At 39.1% G+C, this 19,543-nt stretch overlaps 1 protein-coding gene across 5 annotated transcripts in view; it reads left to right on the top strand.

Moving 5' to 3' along the window:
- ENAH (ENAH actin regulator) overlaps window positions 1-19,543 on the top strand; it is a 98,150-nt gene that overhangs the window by 58,535 nt on the left and 20,072 nt on the right. For 4 of the 5 annotated variants that reach the window (XM_042454324.1, XM_042454359.1, XM_042454351.1 and 1 more), the window contains exon 4: window positions 6,919-7,003. In XM_042454324.1, the coding sequence (XP_042310258.1) occupies window positions 6,919-7,003 (85 nt within the window). Of the gene's footprint in view, window positions 1-6,918; window positions 7,004-14,729; window positions 14,844-19,543 lie in introns of those variants that run through there. The other variant, XM_042454341.1, reaches the window with a different exon arrangement.

Genomic DNA, 19,543 nt, shown 5'->3' with positions numbered 1-19,543 from the left:
CTGTCCTTGAGTTCAGTTCACTGGCCTTATAGTTATGTAGACTAGCTCCTTTCAGAGCAAGTCTCTGACTCACTTCCTCTGAGCAGAAGTACCCACAACCCCTTAAGGAAAAGGGAAAAGAAAATGTGGAAAATTAAAGGGCCCCCTCTAACAATGTTCCCAGGCCAGCTTCTCCAAATCGTCCTTGACTATATAACAATTTTTTAAAAATAAACGGCGCGCACCTCCCCCAGCACTTAAAGGAGAATTAGGCTTCTGTCCACTCCCCCCAAGAGCCACAACAATATCCCAAGTTTAAAAGGTCAGATCTCACCAAAGCACATGGCCTTTTTAGCTGTTGCGTTGCACTGTTGACTCATGTTCAACCTGTGGTCTACTTGGACTCCCAGGTCATCAGTGATGCTGAGGGATTGATAACCACTTGTCACCACCATGTTTTGCTCTAGGTTTTCTGGAAAATCCAGAGCAAAACTTAAGTTTTTAAAATGCAGGACAAGGAGTGGAAACCACAAATCAGGTCCTACGGTTGTGTAAACAGTCCAGGCATGATTCAGGATTTTGAGGCTGTATAGCGTAAACATCCCTAGGGTTGCTGTAAGTCATAAATGACTTGGAGGCACAGAACAACAACAAACTAACCTTTTTAGAATGTCTGAACAACAAAAAGAGAGCCAGTGTAGTGGTTTGAGTGGTGGAATGTGTTTCTGGTTTTCTCTGGGTTTTTTTTTAAATTATTATTATTTTTATAATGCATTTAAAATACACAATATAAAATTGACATTCAAGTATCATCCATAACATACAAACATAAACAAAACATACAAACCATTAACAAATTATGAAACAAACAAACAGGCATTCAAGAACAAACATTACTTCCTGATACTGAACTGGAAGTATTTCTTCTTCTGCTATTTCATAATGTGATCCTTATCTTTTAACTACTGTTAGAGATACTCTTCCATAATTTTCTTATGTTATCCACTTAGGGTCTGTACTAAGGAAAACCAAGTTTAAAAAGACGAGAGAAAAAAGTTAATGGTCTCTTCAACTTATATTATAGTTATAAATTTACAGGACTTTAACCTTATTATTCCAGATCTATATCTAATGTTGCTTTCTTCCCCCATATTCGATGAACGTAATCAATAAATAAATTCCAGTCCTTCAAGTATTTATCAGTCATTTCGTATTGCAGACTTCTCGACATCTTATCTAAAACCAGAAAATCCCGCAATTTGAACGTCCAGTCTTCCAAAGTCGGGATCTCGTCTTCCTTCCATAGTTTCGCATCTGTTAACTTTGCAGCTGATAGCATATAAAACAAAATCTTACCAAATTTCCCATCTAAGTTAGCATCCCACATATTCAGCAAAAAATAGCTCTTGTTTAAATTCAATGTTAATTTTTATAATACTTTTCATTTCATAGTGTATCTGTTTCCAGAATTTGACCGCTTTTTCACATGTTCACCACATGTGAAAGAGGGTTCCTTCACATTTAGTACACTTCCAAAAACTGTTATTATAATTTTTCAACATTTTACAGAGTTTTTGTGGGGTAAGATACCATCTAAAAATTTTTTTATAATAGCTTTCCTTTACATTCTGACATTTGATATAACTCAATTGTTTTTTCCATATTAGTTCCCACTGTTGTAATTCTAAATTGTAACCAAAATTTTGAGACCACCTAATCATGTTCTCTTTTATAAGTTCTTCCACTAAAGAAATTTATAGCAGACAATTATATATTCTGGATATGAAGTGTTCTTTATTGGCTAACAAATCCGTTTCAAGTTTGGATCCACTATTACCAATTTCCCACCAGTTTTTTATCCATAACATATCTCTCTGTTAGCTGTCTATGTAGGAACCAGCTACAGTTTATATCTTGTTCTCTTAAATTTTCCAAAGTTTTCAAGTTTGGAACCCCATCCGAAAAATAAAGTAAGTTTTTGTATCTTAGCCACTCCTCACCAATTTTTGAACTCATACTAAAATGTGCCTCATGTGGTGAAGTCCACAATGGAATTTTTGAACAGATTCTTTTTCTATATCTGTACCAAATTCTTATTAATGAGTTACGTATACAATAATTTTTGAAATCCATGGCCAGTTACAGATGGGCATCAAGTACACGGAGTGCATACAAAATGGCGGCGCCCTATACACATAGACGCCGCCATGGCTACGTCACGACCGCGCCACCTCCAAACGGGGCGGTGCGGAAGTGACGTGGTGGGGCCGCACGAGGGAGCTCCGTTTCCATTATGATTTAATAATGGGAAACAAGCACAACTGGCGACCAATGGTTGGTACTCCACCCCTCAAGAAATATACAGTGGTACCCCGGGATACGAATTACCCAGCTTACGAATTTTTCGGGATACGAAAAAATCCCATAGGGATTTATTGTTTCGGCTTACGAAGGTTTTTTTTCGGGTTACGAAAAAACCTCGGCGCTATTTCGCCACCGGAGGGCAGCAGAGAGCTATTTTTTTCCATTAGCGCCTATGGCAATTCGGCTTACGAAGGTTTTTCGGGTTACGAAATTAGCCGCGGAACGAATAAATTTCGTAACCCGAGGTACCACTGTATAACTTTTATAGTGAGCTCCTAGTATAAGATATTGACCTCTGAGTTTAGTAGCATGCTTGCCACAAATGGTTAATAAATGAGTGATAAGAAAATCAAGCAAAGTTATTTGACAGCTGTATGATATGAGAGGAAAACTGACCCTGAATGCTAATTATGTTTATGTTCAGTCACACTGACAATTGTTCAGCTCACACTCGTCTTTCTGGAATTATTATAAGCTTTATAATGACAAGATGATTGAGCACATTTTAATTAAAAGAGAATAGCAGCTGATGTAGTTTCCACAAGTTAACTACATTTAATCTTGGGGATTTCTGAAATTGAAAGAATAGCCTAATGATCATTAATAATAGTTTTGTGTGGATATCGTAATGGAAAAAAACAATTGATATATGACATGAAACTTATATACAGTGCACCTGCACCATACACGGATGCACTGTATGCAGCTTCCAGCTTACCCGGAAGCCGCATGGCAATCAAAGTAATGCCGTGTGCGCTGCCCCCAAGGTGTGAGTATGCACTCCCATTGTTTTTAATGGGGCACAAGCATACACAGATTTCCCCTTACGATCCCTTGCATAAGGGGAGGGCCCACTGTAATACAAACCTACCCTGCAATCATAGAAGTGGCTTCAGTGTTCGGGAAATGGATATAGAAAAAGATAAGGAGATCAACCTCTTCTTCAAGGGCCTTTATAATCAGACTGGCCACAGAATGAATGGCCATAGAATGGCCATAGAAACACAAAACTTCTGGGTGTGGTGATGAGGTGACAAGTTCTGTTTTAACTAGGGTAGTTGAGGGATAAAGGCAGGAGGAAAGACATTGCTTGAGGCTAGGGTGGGTGCATGGTCATATAATTGGAGGGAGTTTTGGAATGTGGTGTTTGCAGACTGGGAACCAGAAAGGAGATATGGTAAACAGACTAAGAGCATGTGAAGTTGAAGTCTTTCATGGCAGGCATCCGTGGTTTTTTTGTGGGTTTTTCAGGCTATGTGGCCATGTTCTAGAAGATTATCTTCCTGACGTTTCTCCAGCATCTGTGGCTGCATCCTCGTGAGATTGTAGTGTTAACTAGCATTAAAATAATTGTAGTCCACAAGGAAGCCATTGTCTCTGGCCAACCCACTGCTGATAGATTAGAATTTATAGATATATTCCAATCCATATGTTTCTCTTTCCAACCTTCCTTTGTACTGTTGTTGTTTTTTTCTAAAGCTGAGTTATTTTGGAGGGGGCCCAAGCCCTACACTCTCACCATGAATATCCAGGTGCATCTCGGCTTTCTCGTTTTAGTTCTTTTTGGAGTACTGCAAGAACAGCATTGATGGGAATGTTCTTTTCAGGATAGTCGTTGGATCATTTTCATATTGCATATAGCTAAATATCCTTATACAGTGGAACCTCAGTATCCACAGGGGATTCGCTCCGGAACATTGCCCCCCATATAGATACCAAAATCCACAGATACTCAAGTCCCATTGTCCCACATGCACATGGCTGCATCACCATTAGAGGGAACAGGACTTCAGGTAAGCCTCTGTTGTCCCCAATGGTAGCACGTGCATATGGCTGTGCCACTATTAGGAACAGGTGAAGTCCTGTTGTTCCTAATGGCAGTGTGGTTGTTCACAGGCCAACACTGGGGACAATGGGGTAGATATTGCTTAGAAATGAGAGACTTCTTCTTGGTCTCTGTGACGCACACAGATGGGATATCCTGCACATGTGCCATGCTTTTGGAACCTTCTAAAGCAGTCCATAAGCACTAGAGATGTGAAACTTTTTGAACTTCTAGGTCATGATTTAAGATTTGTGTGGCATAGTAATTTTGGTATGATAAAGTTAAGCTACATGCTGAATTTTAAAATCACTGTATTAGAAATTCTTCTGTGAGTTTGATGTAAATATAAACAGATACATTTTTTGTAAGATATTATTATCGACCTCATTGCAGAATGCTTTTCTTAGGAAAAATGGGTTATAAATAGAGGCGATTATTTTATACTTTGAACAAGATAGTTGGATGTTGAAATCAAGAGAGATATTTCTTAAGTATGGTAAATCTCTTCCTTGATTTATTTACTTAAGAACACATTTAATCAAGATAAGAGAAATGCAGATATAGAGGTTGGAGAAAATGAATTTTATTAGTGCAGTGTAAAGGTGACTAGCATTTAATTTAAAAAGCTTTTAAAACTAGAGATGGAAGATGAACCTGTAAAAGGATGCATTAAAAGGTGGGCCCAAACTTTTGCGCAGAATGTTCAAAGGGATGTAAGGTTAAATATGTAATCCAAAGATAAAATTTACCTTGTACAGCGCGCCCGCATTATACGAGGGCGTGCTATACGCGGCGTTGAGCGTACGTGCTCAAGCCGCAGGGCGCAAGGAGCAGCACGTCCCAGTCAGATGAATTGGGTGCGCACCCGCCCCGCCCTCCCCGTGCACAAGCCCCATTCAAATGAATGGGGCTCCAGCATAGGCGGAATTCGCCTTACGCAGGGGAGGTCCAGAACGGATCCCCCGCGTAAGGCGAGTTTCCACTGTATAATACAATGGGCCCTCAGTATCCTCTGGGGTTTGGTTCCAGACCCCCGTGTGGATACCAAAGTCCGTGGATGCTCAAGTCTCATCACAATGGTTTAGTAAAATGGCATACCTTATATAAAATGGCAAAAATCAAGGTTTCCTTTTTGGAATTTGTACAATATTCAAATATTTTCAAACTGGATACAGTACTTGAATCCATGGATAATAAAATCTATGGATAAGGATTGTTGACTGTAATTTCAAAGAAAACTTAATATAAGATGATGTATAGATGGTACTTATTATTATTATTTATTATTAACCTTTATTTATGAAGCGCTGTAAATTTACACAGCGCTGTACATGCAATCTTTTTAGTTAGACGGTTCCCTGCCCTCAGGCTTACAAGCTAAAAAGACATGACACAGAAGGAGAAGGGAGTGGTGACGGGAAAGGGTAAGAGGTCCAGCAGTTCCTCTCAACCTCCGAGGCCTGGACCAAGGCAGATGGACTGGAGGGAGGGCTTGGCTTCAAAATGGAAGGTTAATCATTATCCAGGGAAAATACATACTCACTTAACCCTATTTAAGCTGTTGAAAATGTCCAAGGCTGCATCCATACTGCAGAAATGATCCAGCTTGACACCACTTTTAACTGTCATGGTTCAGTGCTATGGAATTCTGGGAACTTTAGCTCTCTGATAGTGAAGGTTAAATATCTCACAGAACTACAATTCCCAGAATTCAATAGCATTGAGCCATGGCTTTTAAAGCAGTGTCACACTGGATTATATCTGCAATGCATATGCAGGCCAAGAATGTTTCAAATGAGTTGCAAATTTATGATTTTCTGAAAAATTGGAAACAGTTTATGGACCTTTTCAGCAATAAGAAATGTAACAATGTAATACAGTCATCCCTCCATATTTGCTAGGGTTAGGGGCACAAGACCCCCGTGAATATGGAAAAACCGCAAATAACAAAACACCATGTTTTTACCTGAGAGAATACCTCTCTAGGACTCTCTAGGTCTTCCAGTTCAACTCTGTGGTCAGTGTCCAACCTATACTGACCATACAACAGTGCTGGAGGAGCTACAAAGGCCTTGTAGAGGACCTTCAGTGCAACTTTTAGTTAAAGTTACCCATAGAGTTGCACTGGAGGACCTAGATATTCCCAGAGAGAACATATTAATCAAATCCGCAAATATCAAAGCCGCAAATATGGAGGGATAACTGTAATTTGTTATTATGGTTATCAGTAACTCTAGTAGGATTATTTAGTTAGATCTATAATGGTAGAATAATATATTTATTTTTTGTCTATTTTATTTATTTATTTATTTTACAATTAAGAATGGAGGGTGGGTCAGACCTCTGCTTTGTTTTAGTTATATATTCGCAAGGGTTAGGGAAACAAGATCCCAGCGAATGTGGAAAATTTGCAAATAAAGTGAACCCCTCCCACCTCCCCTCTGATGCCTGACTGTCCCAGACATCGGAAGAGGAGGTGGGAGGGGCTCATGTGCAGATCACGAATAATCAAATTTGTGAATGCCAAGTCCACAGATATGAAGGGCTAACTGTTGTTTCTTTCCCTTTTCTTCTCTCTTTTTTATTTTAAAAAATCTGGAGTATATTATTTTTTTTTATTGTAACTTAATTTGCTTGTGTTAAAAATTAATATTTTTTTAAAGTTTGTATTTTTTAAAAAAATGTTTGCAAATTTTACAAGTGATTTTGTTTTCAAATAAAACTTAAAAGTATGATGTATCTTTTTCTAGGTCCAACGTTGCCTCGACAAAATGCACAACTTCCTATACAAGTGCAAAATGGCCCCTCACAAGAAGATATAGAAATCCAGAGGAGGTTAGTATGGTTTTTCTAAATGACAAGTGTCACAGTGTTGATTGTGCTTAGATTTATTGGGGCTATTTATTGTTCTCTGAAACTTCTTCTCTAATTAGATCATTTGATAGCCATGAATTTTGGTAAGAGTTAGATCTTGTCGCTGCATTGGCTACATTCATAAGATGTTAGAACTCTTCCCTTCCCTTTATTGGCGGTCTTAGACACATAACTAGGCATAAATCCTGTCAAACCCAGAGGATCTTATTAGGAGACATTCATAAATTGGAATGTTGGCCATTGACTTAATTCTGCTCTTCTGCATGATGTCAGGGAATGCTTTGGTCTTCTTCTGTATCTCAGTTCAGCCTCAGAGCCATCAAAGGCTCTTTTTGCAGTTCAGGGGTGATCAATCTGTCCTTCAGATGTTGCTAAAAAGCAATTCCCATCAGCTCTAACTAGTGTAGCCAGTGGTGAGTTGTACTTCTACATCTTGATGACTTCAAGTCTCCCACTTCTGTATTAATGTGGTTGCCTCACACACACACACACACACACACACACACACACACACACACACACACACACACACACCACTATTCTAGACATGCATGTGGAGACAGAGATAGATCACTCACTGTGCTGTTATCTCAAATGGTTAGCTTCAGCTTTCTTTTCAGTTTCCAGCTTGAGAATTGATCAGGATTAGAGATACGAAAGCCCGGGGAAAAACTGGGGGGGGGGGGACGGGGGGGGGGACAGAAAACAAATTGAAAAGGTTGAACAGAAGAAAATCAATTATGGAATGTTTTATTTTAGCATGATTCAGGAAAAACTCAGAAAAAACAGGGTTGTTGTTTTTCCCCCCAAAAAAATTCTGGGCCTTCACATCTCTAGTCAGGATCTTTCCTACATTTCCATTGTCATCTGATTCCAACACAACTGTGGAGGAGAGCTCCTCCTTCCTAGCTCAAAACTGATAGAGTTCCTCTCATTACCATTGGCCCAAGAGGGGAGAAAATGGAATTGTAGGAGTCTGGCTACCCTTTAAAAACAAAATAAAACAATGATATAACTAAAGCTAACACAATAAGCTCCCTTCTATATGTTATTAGAGTTCAGTAAAGTTTAATTTTCTGTTTTGTTCACTACTTCGGTATAGCCACAATCAAGAAAACCAACTGATAAGTTAGATAGAGTTTGACATTCTCTACCATCTCTCTATCCACTCCAACCTCCCAATAGTTGTTTTCCAAAATGGAAGGCAGTTTTCAAACACCATTTATTAGTTTGCCATTTGGGAGAGAAGGAGTGTGTGTGTGTGTGTGAGAGAGAGAGAGAGAGAGAGAGAGAGAGAGAGAGAGAGAGAGAGACTGAGGCAGACCCACTGTGCTAAGCGGAAAGTCCTATGAAGTATACTTTTCAAAGACCCTTAAGATAATAGCCTGCAAGTCAGCTCAAAGTGATGGCCATCCTGAATGGTATTTTTGTAGAGACAAAGAAGGGTGAATTAATAAAATAGATACCTTCTTCAGTATGCCAACTGATAGCTTTAAAATAGTTCCTTTATTTCTCTCTCCATTCCCCCAACACTTTATATTGACTGAATTTTTGTTAGTACGCACTGTTGATTTAGGATTAGTGGATACAGTTAAAAACAAACATGCTTTATGAAATGCTTGAGTTTTGGCCATTAAGAAGTAGTCATTTATTTAGATGAAAACATTATAGCCTTTTACTGCTCTTGAAAGATGATTTTTTTTTTCTTGACCATGCTTCAGCTCATACATTACTTTGGAACAGATTGAAGAAAACCTGGGAACTGAAATTCATGAGAGCTTGTCCTGGGTTCTTGCTTCTGTAGTATTTGTAGTAGCAAATTCCTTTCTTGCCTGGCAAACAATTTCATTGTCCAAAAGGTGGGAGAGGCAACAAAGAAGATCAGTGCTTTTAGATCTGATCCTAACCAACACGTTAATGAGGTGGAAGTAACAGGATTCTTAGGTGGGAGTGATCATGTTCTCCTGAAATTTGTTACACAGTGGAAAGGAAAAGCCAAGCATAGTCAGACATACTTTCTAAACTTTAGGAAAGCTGATTTCAGTAAACTTAGGGAAATACTGGGGGTGATCCTACGGTCAGGAATAGTAAAAGAGATGGGAGTTTCTCAAAAGGGAGATACTAAAGGCACAATTTCAAACAGTTCCAATGAGCAGGAAAAATGGGAGGTGTCTCAAGAAACCAGTGGATGACCAAAGAACTTTCAACTGAGCTAAGTTTTAAATGGGAGATGTATAAGAAATGGAAAGGAAGGGGGAATCACCAAAGAGCAATTCAAGCAAGTAGGCACCATGTGTAGGGGGGGAATCTGAAAAGCTGAAGTGCCGAATGAGCTCAGGCTTGCTAGAGCCCTTCCCAGAAAGCATCTGACTCCATCCTGGCATCTGAGGGGAAGAGGAGGTAGGCCAGTCCCATCTGGCCTCCCTAAAGGAACTGAGCCCTTCCCAGAAGGCATTTGATTCCATCCTGGCCTCTGAGGGGAAGAGGGGGACAGGGGTAGGCCAATACCATCAGACCTCCCCAATGCCATCGGGCCTATCCTTAAGAAACAGAACCCTCCCTCCAGTCCATCTGCCTTGGTCCAGGCCTCAGAAGGAGAGATGAACTCCAGGACCTGATCACCTTCTCCACAACCATCCCCTTCTCCTTTTGTGTCGTGTCTTCTTAGATTGTAAGCCTGAGGGCAGGGAAACGTCTAATTAAAAGATTGTATGTATAGTGGTGTGTAAATTTACAGTGCTATATTATTATTATTATTATTATTATTATTATTATTATTAACCTTTATTTATAAAACGCTGTAAATGTACACATATAAATAAAGCTTAATAATAATAATAATAGAGGGCTTAAAAACAATAAAAAGGGCTTTTTGGGGTACGTCTGTAGCAGAAGGAAGAAGAAGGAAATGGTAGGGGTATTGTACAGAGAAGATGGTAAAATGCTAACAGGGGACATAGGAAAGGCAGAACTATTCAATACCTACTTTGCCTCAGTCTTCTCAAAAAAGGAAATGAGTGCTCAGACTGAAGAACAGTATAAAATAAAAATAAAACTTTGATTTATATCCCCCTTTTCTGTGACTAGACAATCAAAGCGGCCCACAGCACATTAAAATCCACATTTACAACATTGTATCCCAAATCCCCCCCCCCCCCTAAACAGTAAGCTGTTCAACAGTGGAACACACTCCCTTGGAGGGTGGTGCAGTCTTTTCCTTTGGATGTTTTTTAAGAGAAGCTGGACGGTCATCTGTCAGGGGTGCTTTAATTGTGTATTCCTGCATGGTAGGGGTTGGACTGGAGGGCCATTGAATTCTCTTCCGGTTCTATGATTCTGTGATTTTGCATCATTTCTGAGGAGAAACCAAGTTCTAGGGGCCATAGCAGGGACCACACATGACATCAGCATCTGCAGTTTATTCTAAAAATTTAGTATATTGATGGTACTTAGAGTCGTAGAGTTGGAGGAGACCATATTTCTTATTTACAAATACTTCTACAGAGTAGTTGTTGTCATTGTTTGTCTTCAAGTCATTTCCTATTTATGATGACCCTATCACAGGGTTTTCTTGACAAGATTTGTTCAGAGGAAGTTTGCCATTGCTTTTTCCTGAGGCTGAGAGCATGCGACTTACCCAAGGTCACCCAGCAGATTTCATAGCCAAGCTAGGAACTGAACACTGGTCTGGTCTGGTCTAACACTCAAACCACTACACTGCACTAGCTCTCCACACTGCGCAGTACATGAGGGAGAGTGAAAGTCCTGGTGAAACTCTAAAAACAACCTTATGGGACTTTACTTTTCCCAACCCTACAGTACAGTATCTGAAAATATGCTGTCTTAACGGCAGATATGAAAATAAATGTTTACTAGTTCTGTTCGCAGATTTCCTCAACTAATTCTTGATAGTAAAAGCATTAATTTGTTATGTGCTGTCATGTAGGCTTCAACTTATGGTCAGTCTATGAAAGAGAGGTATCTGAGAGACCCTGTTATTAAGAGCACAGCTCAGGTATTGCAAATTCAGGCATATAGTTTCCTTGAACAAATCAGTCAACCTGTAGCCAGTTATCTTTGTTCCTACTGCCTTCAACTTTACTAAGCATTATTGTCTTTACCAATAATTTATGTCATCTCATGATGACATAATCCATAATACGATACCCTCAATTTAGCCATTTTTTGCTTCTAGAGAATTCACGCTTCATTTGCTCTTGGTCTCATTTATTTGTCTTCTTTAGCAGTCCAGGATAGATAGGTGCAGAACTGCCCTCCAGCACCACATTTCAAATTACCGTATATACTCAACCATAAGTCGACCTTATGTATAAGTCGAGGGCAAGTTTTGGGGCCAAAATTATGGATTTTGCTATGACCCATTGATAAGTCGAGGGTAAAATTTAGGGACAATATAGTAAAGAATCGAAAGGATGAAGCAAAGCAAAACAAAGTCAAAGAACTTATAAAATTCCAGCAGATATAACTCTGTGTGCTTACTCTTAAGATTGGATGGATGAGAGAGTAGAGGGGGTCAGTGCTTCACATAATATACTCTTGGTTTTCATCAGGAGATGGTGCCTTCTTTTAAATAAGAGTTAAGATACAATACTTACATTGACCCATGGATAAGTTGAGTCAGGTTTTTTTGGGTCAATTTTTTAACCTAAATTTCTAGACTTACACATGTGTATATACAGTAGTTGATTCTCTTCCTGTCAACTTTCTTGATTTGGCAGCTTTCACATGCATCCAGAGAATTTAGAATTTTGGAAATATTATTGCATGGATGACATTGTATTCGGTTATATATCTTTACATTTGAAGACCTTAGCTAGTTCTTTCACAGATGCTCTTCCAAGTCTGAGTTTTCTGATTTCTTTTATCGTTTCCATTTTCACTGATGACTGAGTCAAAGGATAGTAAATCTCCAACCATTTTGATGTCTTTGTCACCCATGTGGTAGTGATGTAAATCTTCTATGATCGTTTTTATTTTCTTAATAGTCACCTATAACTCTGTCTGTACATTTTCTTCCTTTACTTTTATTAGCTCCAGGTTTCTGCTAATAATACAATGCCATCTGTATTTCTTACTTATTGATGTTTCTTCCTCCAATTTCCCATCTTGACACCACTGAGTTTAATACATTTTCTCTATTCTTTGTATAAAAGAAAAGCCCACTTGTCTGACTCTCTTGTCAATAGAAAGGTGGGATGTTGAATAAATAAATAATGTTTTTCCATATTCTGCCCTAACAGTGGCCTCTGTAACAGATTACACATCAAGATAATCAAATGTTGTGCCACTTCCCATTTCTTTTAAATTACAGTAATGCATAGCTGTTTTGTGATCTACGCAATCAAAGACTTTACTCAGGCTGATTTTCTTCTGATTTGGTTTAATTTTATTTTGATTTTTCATATTTTGGGAAAGAGGTCTCTTGTAATATCTTAATGTTGTCTTCTTTTATTTCTTGCCACTGATCACTATGATAATTCTTGTCCCTGTGTACAATCACGGAAGAGTTAAATTCACTCAGTGACACAGAAGAGAAAAATCAATCAACTAAGTCAGAAGGAAATGGAAAGAAAGTAAAGGCAAAATGCTGACAAGTGTAAAGTCAAAGAGGTATATCCTAAGTTACTGCAGGAGAAGCAGGTTATCAGCAAAAAAAATCCTTAATGTTGCTTTGAGCTACCATATTGGGAGATTCAGAGCCAGAAGTAGATTGCTGATTCAGAGTACATGTAGTCAGACAGAGTCTGACATTGGCATTACTGCACAAGTAGCAGCAGATAATAGAAGATGGAACAATTCATTGCTATCCAGGAGGGAGAGAGCAGAGATTTTGAATCCTCCCAGTGTCCCAATTGAATTGCAGTGTGGTTGATTGAACTACTGAAGAACAATGTTCTGAGCTGCAAGTGGGCTTCTGACAGAGGCATACAGCAGCAGTCTAATGAATTTTCCTGGAAGACTACATTACAGAAGTTGCAAATAAGCAGCTGCAGTCTGCTTATAAGCCTATTCAGCAATTACATGCTCCTACTAATTTAAATAACTTGGCTGAAATCAATTTAATGAATTTGATGCCAGCCCAATCTGATTTTCCTCAAATGAATTTAATTTTATCTGATTATCTAAACCAAATAATGAATTGTTCTAACCCAGTGAATTTGAAACCTAGTCAATTAAAATTGTCTCCGACAGCTACATTGAATCAAAATAAATCTATTGAAAATAATCAGTTTCAGTTTAATGCACAAGCTGCTGAAGACAGTAAGTAACTCAGTAACTGATCAGGAAATGCATTGAAGAATCTAGGCATTTGAGTAGGAAAGAGCAATCTGTAAAGGGGAACAAATCTGGACCTTAAAATGGAGAGAGGGCTTTAGATTCAGGTTCAGAGATAGAGCAATCCTCATAAATGAGAGGTCCCTAACGACAATGATTCCTCTGATAGGGAAACTGGAAATGGGTTTAATTCATTTTATTATTTGTGTTTGAAGGCTTTAAGAATCTTTTGAGACAGGTAGTACATACATTAGGGTTACAGTAATTGCAAAAATAAAAGAAAGAGAACAATTTCAATAGACATGTGACTGCTTGTTTATGGAAGTCACCACCCAAAAACCTTGAAATTCTTATTCCTGAGATATTCAAAGACCTCACTGATTTAGACTATGAAGCTCCTTTGAATATTAAACATTTGCTGGGCTTCTGCCTAAATGACTATTTTCTCCATAAGAATAAATATTTTAGTCAAAAGATTGATCCAAAAAACCTAGGTCATTTTATCCATGGGTCAGTGTCAATATACAGACTGGCATCTGATGGCTTATGAACCAGCACCAGTCTGTGGAGCACCATTGGACTAGTTTATTCCTGTTGCTGTTCAGTCTGTATTTTTTTTAAAAAAGGTACATGTGAAAGAGGAGTAGTGTTGATAAATAGCAAATTTTATAGGAAAACTGATCTGATCTGATACCAGTTTTATTCTCAAGTGGTAAGTTTTATGTCAAAACTTGTTTTTTGTCTTAAAATGATGTCCACCTCTTTCAAACCGGGATTGATTACTATTGTGGCTAGGCTAGTGCCTTTTAGGCTGAAAGGAATACACATAAGGTGATATGAAGCGGACTAAAACAATTAATGAGCTTGTTCACTTGAAACCGATGCAGATGATGATGACTGCTTGTATCCCACCTTTCTTCCATCATAACCTACATAGTATTTCAAAGTGACTCAGGCATAGACCATAGTCAGATCAAAATAGCTGCATTATGCCCTCTCCAGTCATGTTCTGACCTTCCCCATTCTGGTGATTCCCAGATGTTTCATACTAGAAATGCTATTATCTCCAGCCAATAGGCTAAGTGGACAGAGGTTATGGGAAGTATGGTCTATCTGAAAGGTGGGAGGATGGTTAATATTTCTGTTTTGCTTGTAAGATCTGGTTACACATTTAAGGTTCTCATGGGGTAGGGAACAACAGCATAACCTGAATTTAAATAGACCATTAGTTCATATTATGCCTTTGAATGATTCATGATGTTAATATAGATCATCACAGTTACAAGTGATACAAAAATGTCATCAATGTAAATCTGTTGCTATCTGTTTGTAGCCTGGTAGCTTCTTGAGTTAATCTCTATAAATAAAGTAATTACTACATAGCTGTGCTTATAAAGAGGAGGGCTGAAAGACGAAGTGTACAGATCACAGAAACAATGAAAGTGTATAGGCCTCCCCATATCCTTGAGAGATACAATGGACCAAAGGTTGACCGACTTCTCCTGTAAGTAAACACTTTAAATTCTCATGAAAGTTGAGTGAATGTAAAATCATTTTTCTACAAACACACAAACTGGTTTAGTGAAAGATGCTGAACAATATCTAGTTTTTACTACTTTTGAGAAAAACAATGAAGTAGGCTGCCTCTTCGTTGAATACATAGGTATTTTTGTGTGTCTGCAACATTTTAGTGAGGCTGTATATAACCAAAATGAGGTCTTTAGCTATCTGTAAAAAAGTGTTCAACTGTAACAGTTTTTGTTGTTGATCAGTCTGACAGATATTTGACACCTGGGATAGTGTAAAAATATACGGTTAGGTAACTGTAATCCATGCTCTTGACTATTATAATGAGGCTGCAAATAAAACACAATGCTTACTGTGTTGTTCTAAATCCATTCTGTAAAAAAAAAAAACCAAAACACTTAAAACTAGCAACTGCTTGCTGTCACTTAGCTTAATTATTTGTAGTTTGAAGAGTTCTGTCTGAAACTTTCACCCTGAAACATCAAAACACACTCAATTTGCAGAGGAAGCCAGGCTTGTAAATAGCTATCCATTGTGGTTTGTAAGAAGTGCCTCTAAATGACCAGGCAAAGAATATTTCACAATTAGATGAGGCTTGGTGCCTTCAGCTTTTAATAGGGCAGAAGTAACTAAGGGTCTGTGTGTGAGCAAACAGGCTAAGAAATGCAGTTGCAACAAAGTAGGGTAGCACTTTCTATTGACCTCTTGGCAGGATTGGCTGAAGCTGGCTTTTAAACTTCTTTTGGAGATTTTGAATTCAGTAACACTAAGTTTACAATTACTACAAGAGTTCTAGGTTTAGAGGAAGGTTTTTCCTGCTTGCATAGTCCCTGGCACCTTGTTCTGACCTCAGAGTGCGCCACCTTCCTGCCAGAGAAGGGAAAACCCTTTGTAACCATTGTTCCAGGCAGGAAACTGTTGCAACAATTGGTAAATGACAGCACCTGCTAGGCAACAGTCTGTCTTGGCTCTGGGAGTTGACAGAGGAAAAGAGGGCACTTGCCAAGCAGTAATCTGTCCTGGCTTTCGGAACCAACATAGAAAAATGGGAGTGCCTGCCAGGCAGCCATCTGTCCTGCATTCCCCGCACCACCCACCCACCCATTCCAGGGCAGATCTACTGTTTGTATACAGGAAACACTGGAATTTCTTAGAAATATTGAAGAAAAATGTGAGTTTTGGTTTACGACATTATATTCAGTTTGCTTCTGATAGAACCATGCAGCATGTGTCCTGATCATGCCAGATTTGGGGAAACTGTCATGCATTTTTGTTATAATCATGCTAGATTTTGAGGTGGGTTCTGGTTCCCCCCCCCCCATAGATAAGTCACACATCTGAGAGAGGATGACTTGCCCAAGGTCACCCAGTGAGTTTTCACATCAAGTGAGGATACAAACCCTGGTCTCCTAAAGTCTTAGTCTGACATTTAAGCCACTATACCACACTGATTCTCAGGACTTCCAATGTTTAATATTTTTTCTGAAATATCCCCCTGGAGGGAGTTGTGGGCAGTTTTGCTATGTTTTGGGAGTGCAGCCTATTCAAGAGCCAGGAAAGAGCTTTTTCCAAGAGGAAGTGACTTTGCAGTTCTGTGTCATGTCCTACTGGAAAAAGGCCTTTCCTGATGGCCATTAAGGGACATTTGGGAGCAAACATATTTCAGCAGGTGTAGCATTCCAAGGTCATATCACTGAGATGGGGGGGGGAGGGTGCAGCGCCCAAATCCCTTATAGTTTTCAACCCCATTCTAACTGGAAGCACCAGGGTTTATAAGCAATATAAACTCCTTAACTGTCATCTTGGCCTTAGAGGGAGCGATCAAGCAGACCCAGCAATATCAGGGACTGCCTGAAGGATGAGACTTCTCCCTCCTTAACTGTCACCTTGGCCTCAGAGGGAGCGATCAGGTAGACCCAGCAACATCAGTGACTGCCTGAAGGAAGAGGCCCCTCCCTCCTTAACTGTCACCTTGGCCTCAGAGGGAGCGATCAGGTAGACCCAGCAACATCAGGGACAGCCTGAAAGACGAAGCCCCTCCCTCTTTTAACTGTCACTGTGTATTTTGTATTGTATTCTATTGCAATTTTTACTGTACACCACTATGATCATTGCGGAATAGCGGTCTATAAATAAAACATAATAATAATAATAATAATAATAATAATATATGTACAAATGTGAAATAATGGGATATAAAAGTTTCCAATGGGGCGTGAGCAGAATTCCCCGTATGCAGGGCGATCCAGAATGGATCCCTGTGTAAGGGAAGGGCCCACTGTACCTGTAATGTAAATTATCTGAGTGCACATTATATAATTTTATTTGCAGGACTCAAGCTACCTACTCTAGGATTTTGCTGGAAATAGTCAGAAAGTATATTTGTACACTTGAATTAGGAGGAGAGAAAGCTATTGGGAAAAAGTAAAACTGAAGAACTTTAAAGCTGCAAAAATTGTGAAAGGAAAAGTTAAAGGTAGCTACTTTAGTGATTGGGAAATTGAGGTGAACTAGTGTTGTCTTTGTTGCAAGCTATAATACTTTGCTGCCCTCTGTTGGATGCTAAGAATTTGCTTTTGAAAAGTACTTCAATAAATGGCAAAATACATGAACCACATCTGTGAGGTATCCAGTGACAAAGAGGTTTTGGATTTAGTGGTTTTCTGCAAAAGCTTGCTGGATCAGCAAACTGATGCATGTGGTAAAGTAATAAATATGGCAATGCATAGCCCTACTGCACTTTTGTAATAGCACAACATGCTGCACATACAGTACAGCGTGTTCTTGTTTTCTTGTGTCTTTATGTCACTTCTAAGCTTTTCTGGGGCTGAGTGTGTATGAGGCTCTCCAAGATCACCTAGTCAGATTTAAGAAACACAGTTAAAATTCACAAAATATTAAACTAAAAAGAGGTTAAACTATCAAAAATTAAAACCAGTTAAAACAAAAAACACAACAGCACAAGAAAAGCAATTAGAAAAAAATAGAAAAATTATACAAGGTCTCTCCCACCAAAACAATCAGTTGTCAGACAGGGATCTGTTTGATAGTAGGGAAGTACCAGTCTAATCTCTCTGGCAAAAGAGATCCAGAGCATAGGAACAGCCACTGAGAAGGCCTCTCCTGTTTTCCTACCAGATTTATCTGTGAGGGTGGTGGGACAGAAACTGCTGCAACACTGCAGAATTAATGAAATTTGACAGTGCTTTAACTGCTATGGCTCCATCCTATGAAATCCTGGGATTTGTAGTTTGTTGTGGCACCAGAGCTCTGTGACAGAGAATGCTAAATATCTTACAGAACTACAAATCCCAGAATTCCATAGCATTGAGCCACGGTAGTTAAAGCAGTGTCAAACTGCATTAATTCTGCAGTGTAGATGCATCCAGAGTAGGATCTCCCCAGAAAATCTCAAAATACATAAGGGCGAATATAGCCCATCAAATAGCTTGGACCTGTACTGCATAGGGCTCATTAGACCATGTGTTTCTATAAAGGTGGTATGATATTGATAGTGCTTTTTTGAATTCTCTTTTTGATTATGCCCAGCATGGAACTTGTTTTTCTTTTCCTTTTTACAACAGTCACATACTGAGTTGAAATTTTGATAGAACTATCTGTCACAGCCCCAAGATCCCTTTCTTGAAGGCTTTCACAGCCTAGCATCCATAGTTTTTTGCAGGTTTTTCAGGCTATGTGGCTGTGTTCTGAAAGAATTACAGTGCACATGCCCCATACGTGGGCTTGCCATCTGCAGCTTTAATCCCATGTGGATGGCAAGCCCCATTTGTTACAATGGCACATGTAGGAACGTGTAGCCATTGAAACAAACAGGACTTGAGGTCCTGCATTTTTTGCCATACTCGGGGTACTGGAACAGATCCCCCGCATGTAGAAAGGGCCCACTGTAATTCCTGATGTTTCAGCTGCATCTGTGGCTGGCATCTTCAGAGAATGGTGGCATGGAGGTGTGTGGTATATATATACTGTGTGACCCTTGGTTGAGAGGAAATTATTTACATGTTAATCGTATTTATTTGTTGGTGACAGGTGAGGCCATTATAAGCCAACCTGGGTATAAAATGCTAGTTGAAAACACTGAAATTCTGGACTATGCCAACAACTATCAGGTCAGAATGTACAGGGAACCATTGAAATCCACAAACACCTGGACAACTTCAACAGGAAAGAATAAACGCTGAAAGTAAACAAAGTTTGGCTACAGTCCTTAAAAAACATCAAAATCAAGGTCAGGGGGTTTCCCAGCATACAATGGATCACTAATTAAATAGGCACAAATCCTCCTTGCATATCCTCCCACCCTGAGGCCTTGCCATTTGACAACAGACCAACATACATATTAACATGTAAAGCACTTCCTGTCAACCAGGGGTCACACACCTCCATGCCACCATTCTCTGAAGATGCCAGCCACAGATGCTGGTGAAACGTCAGGAATAAATTCTTCTAGAACACGGCCATATAGCCTGAAAAACCCACAAAAAGCTATCCCTTTCTTGGTCACTTCTAAGATCCCATCCACTGGAAATTAGGATTTTTTTGCTTCACCCTGCATTGCTAATCACTTGCTTACATTGCACCATATTTGTCATTTGACTGTCAATTCTCCAAAATCAGATACCATGAAAATTTAGTATCACCAGCAAACTAGGCTAC

This window comes from Sceloporus undulatus, chromosome 1 (assembly GCF_019175285.1).
Source record: "Sceloporus undulatus isolate JIND9_A2432 ecotype Alabama chromosome 1, SceUnd_v1.1, whole genome shotgun sequence".
Lineage (NCBI taxonomy): Eukaryota > Metazoa > Chordata > Lepidosauria > Squamata > Phrynosomatidae > Sceloporus > Sceloporus undulatus.
The sequence above is the reverse complement of the archived record's forward strand: the minus strand, read 5'-3'. Positions and strand labels throughout refer to the sequence as shown.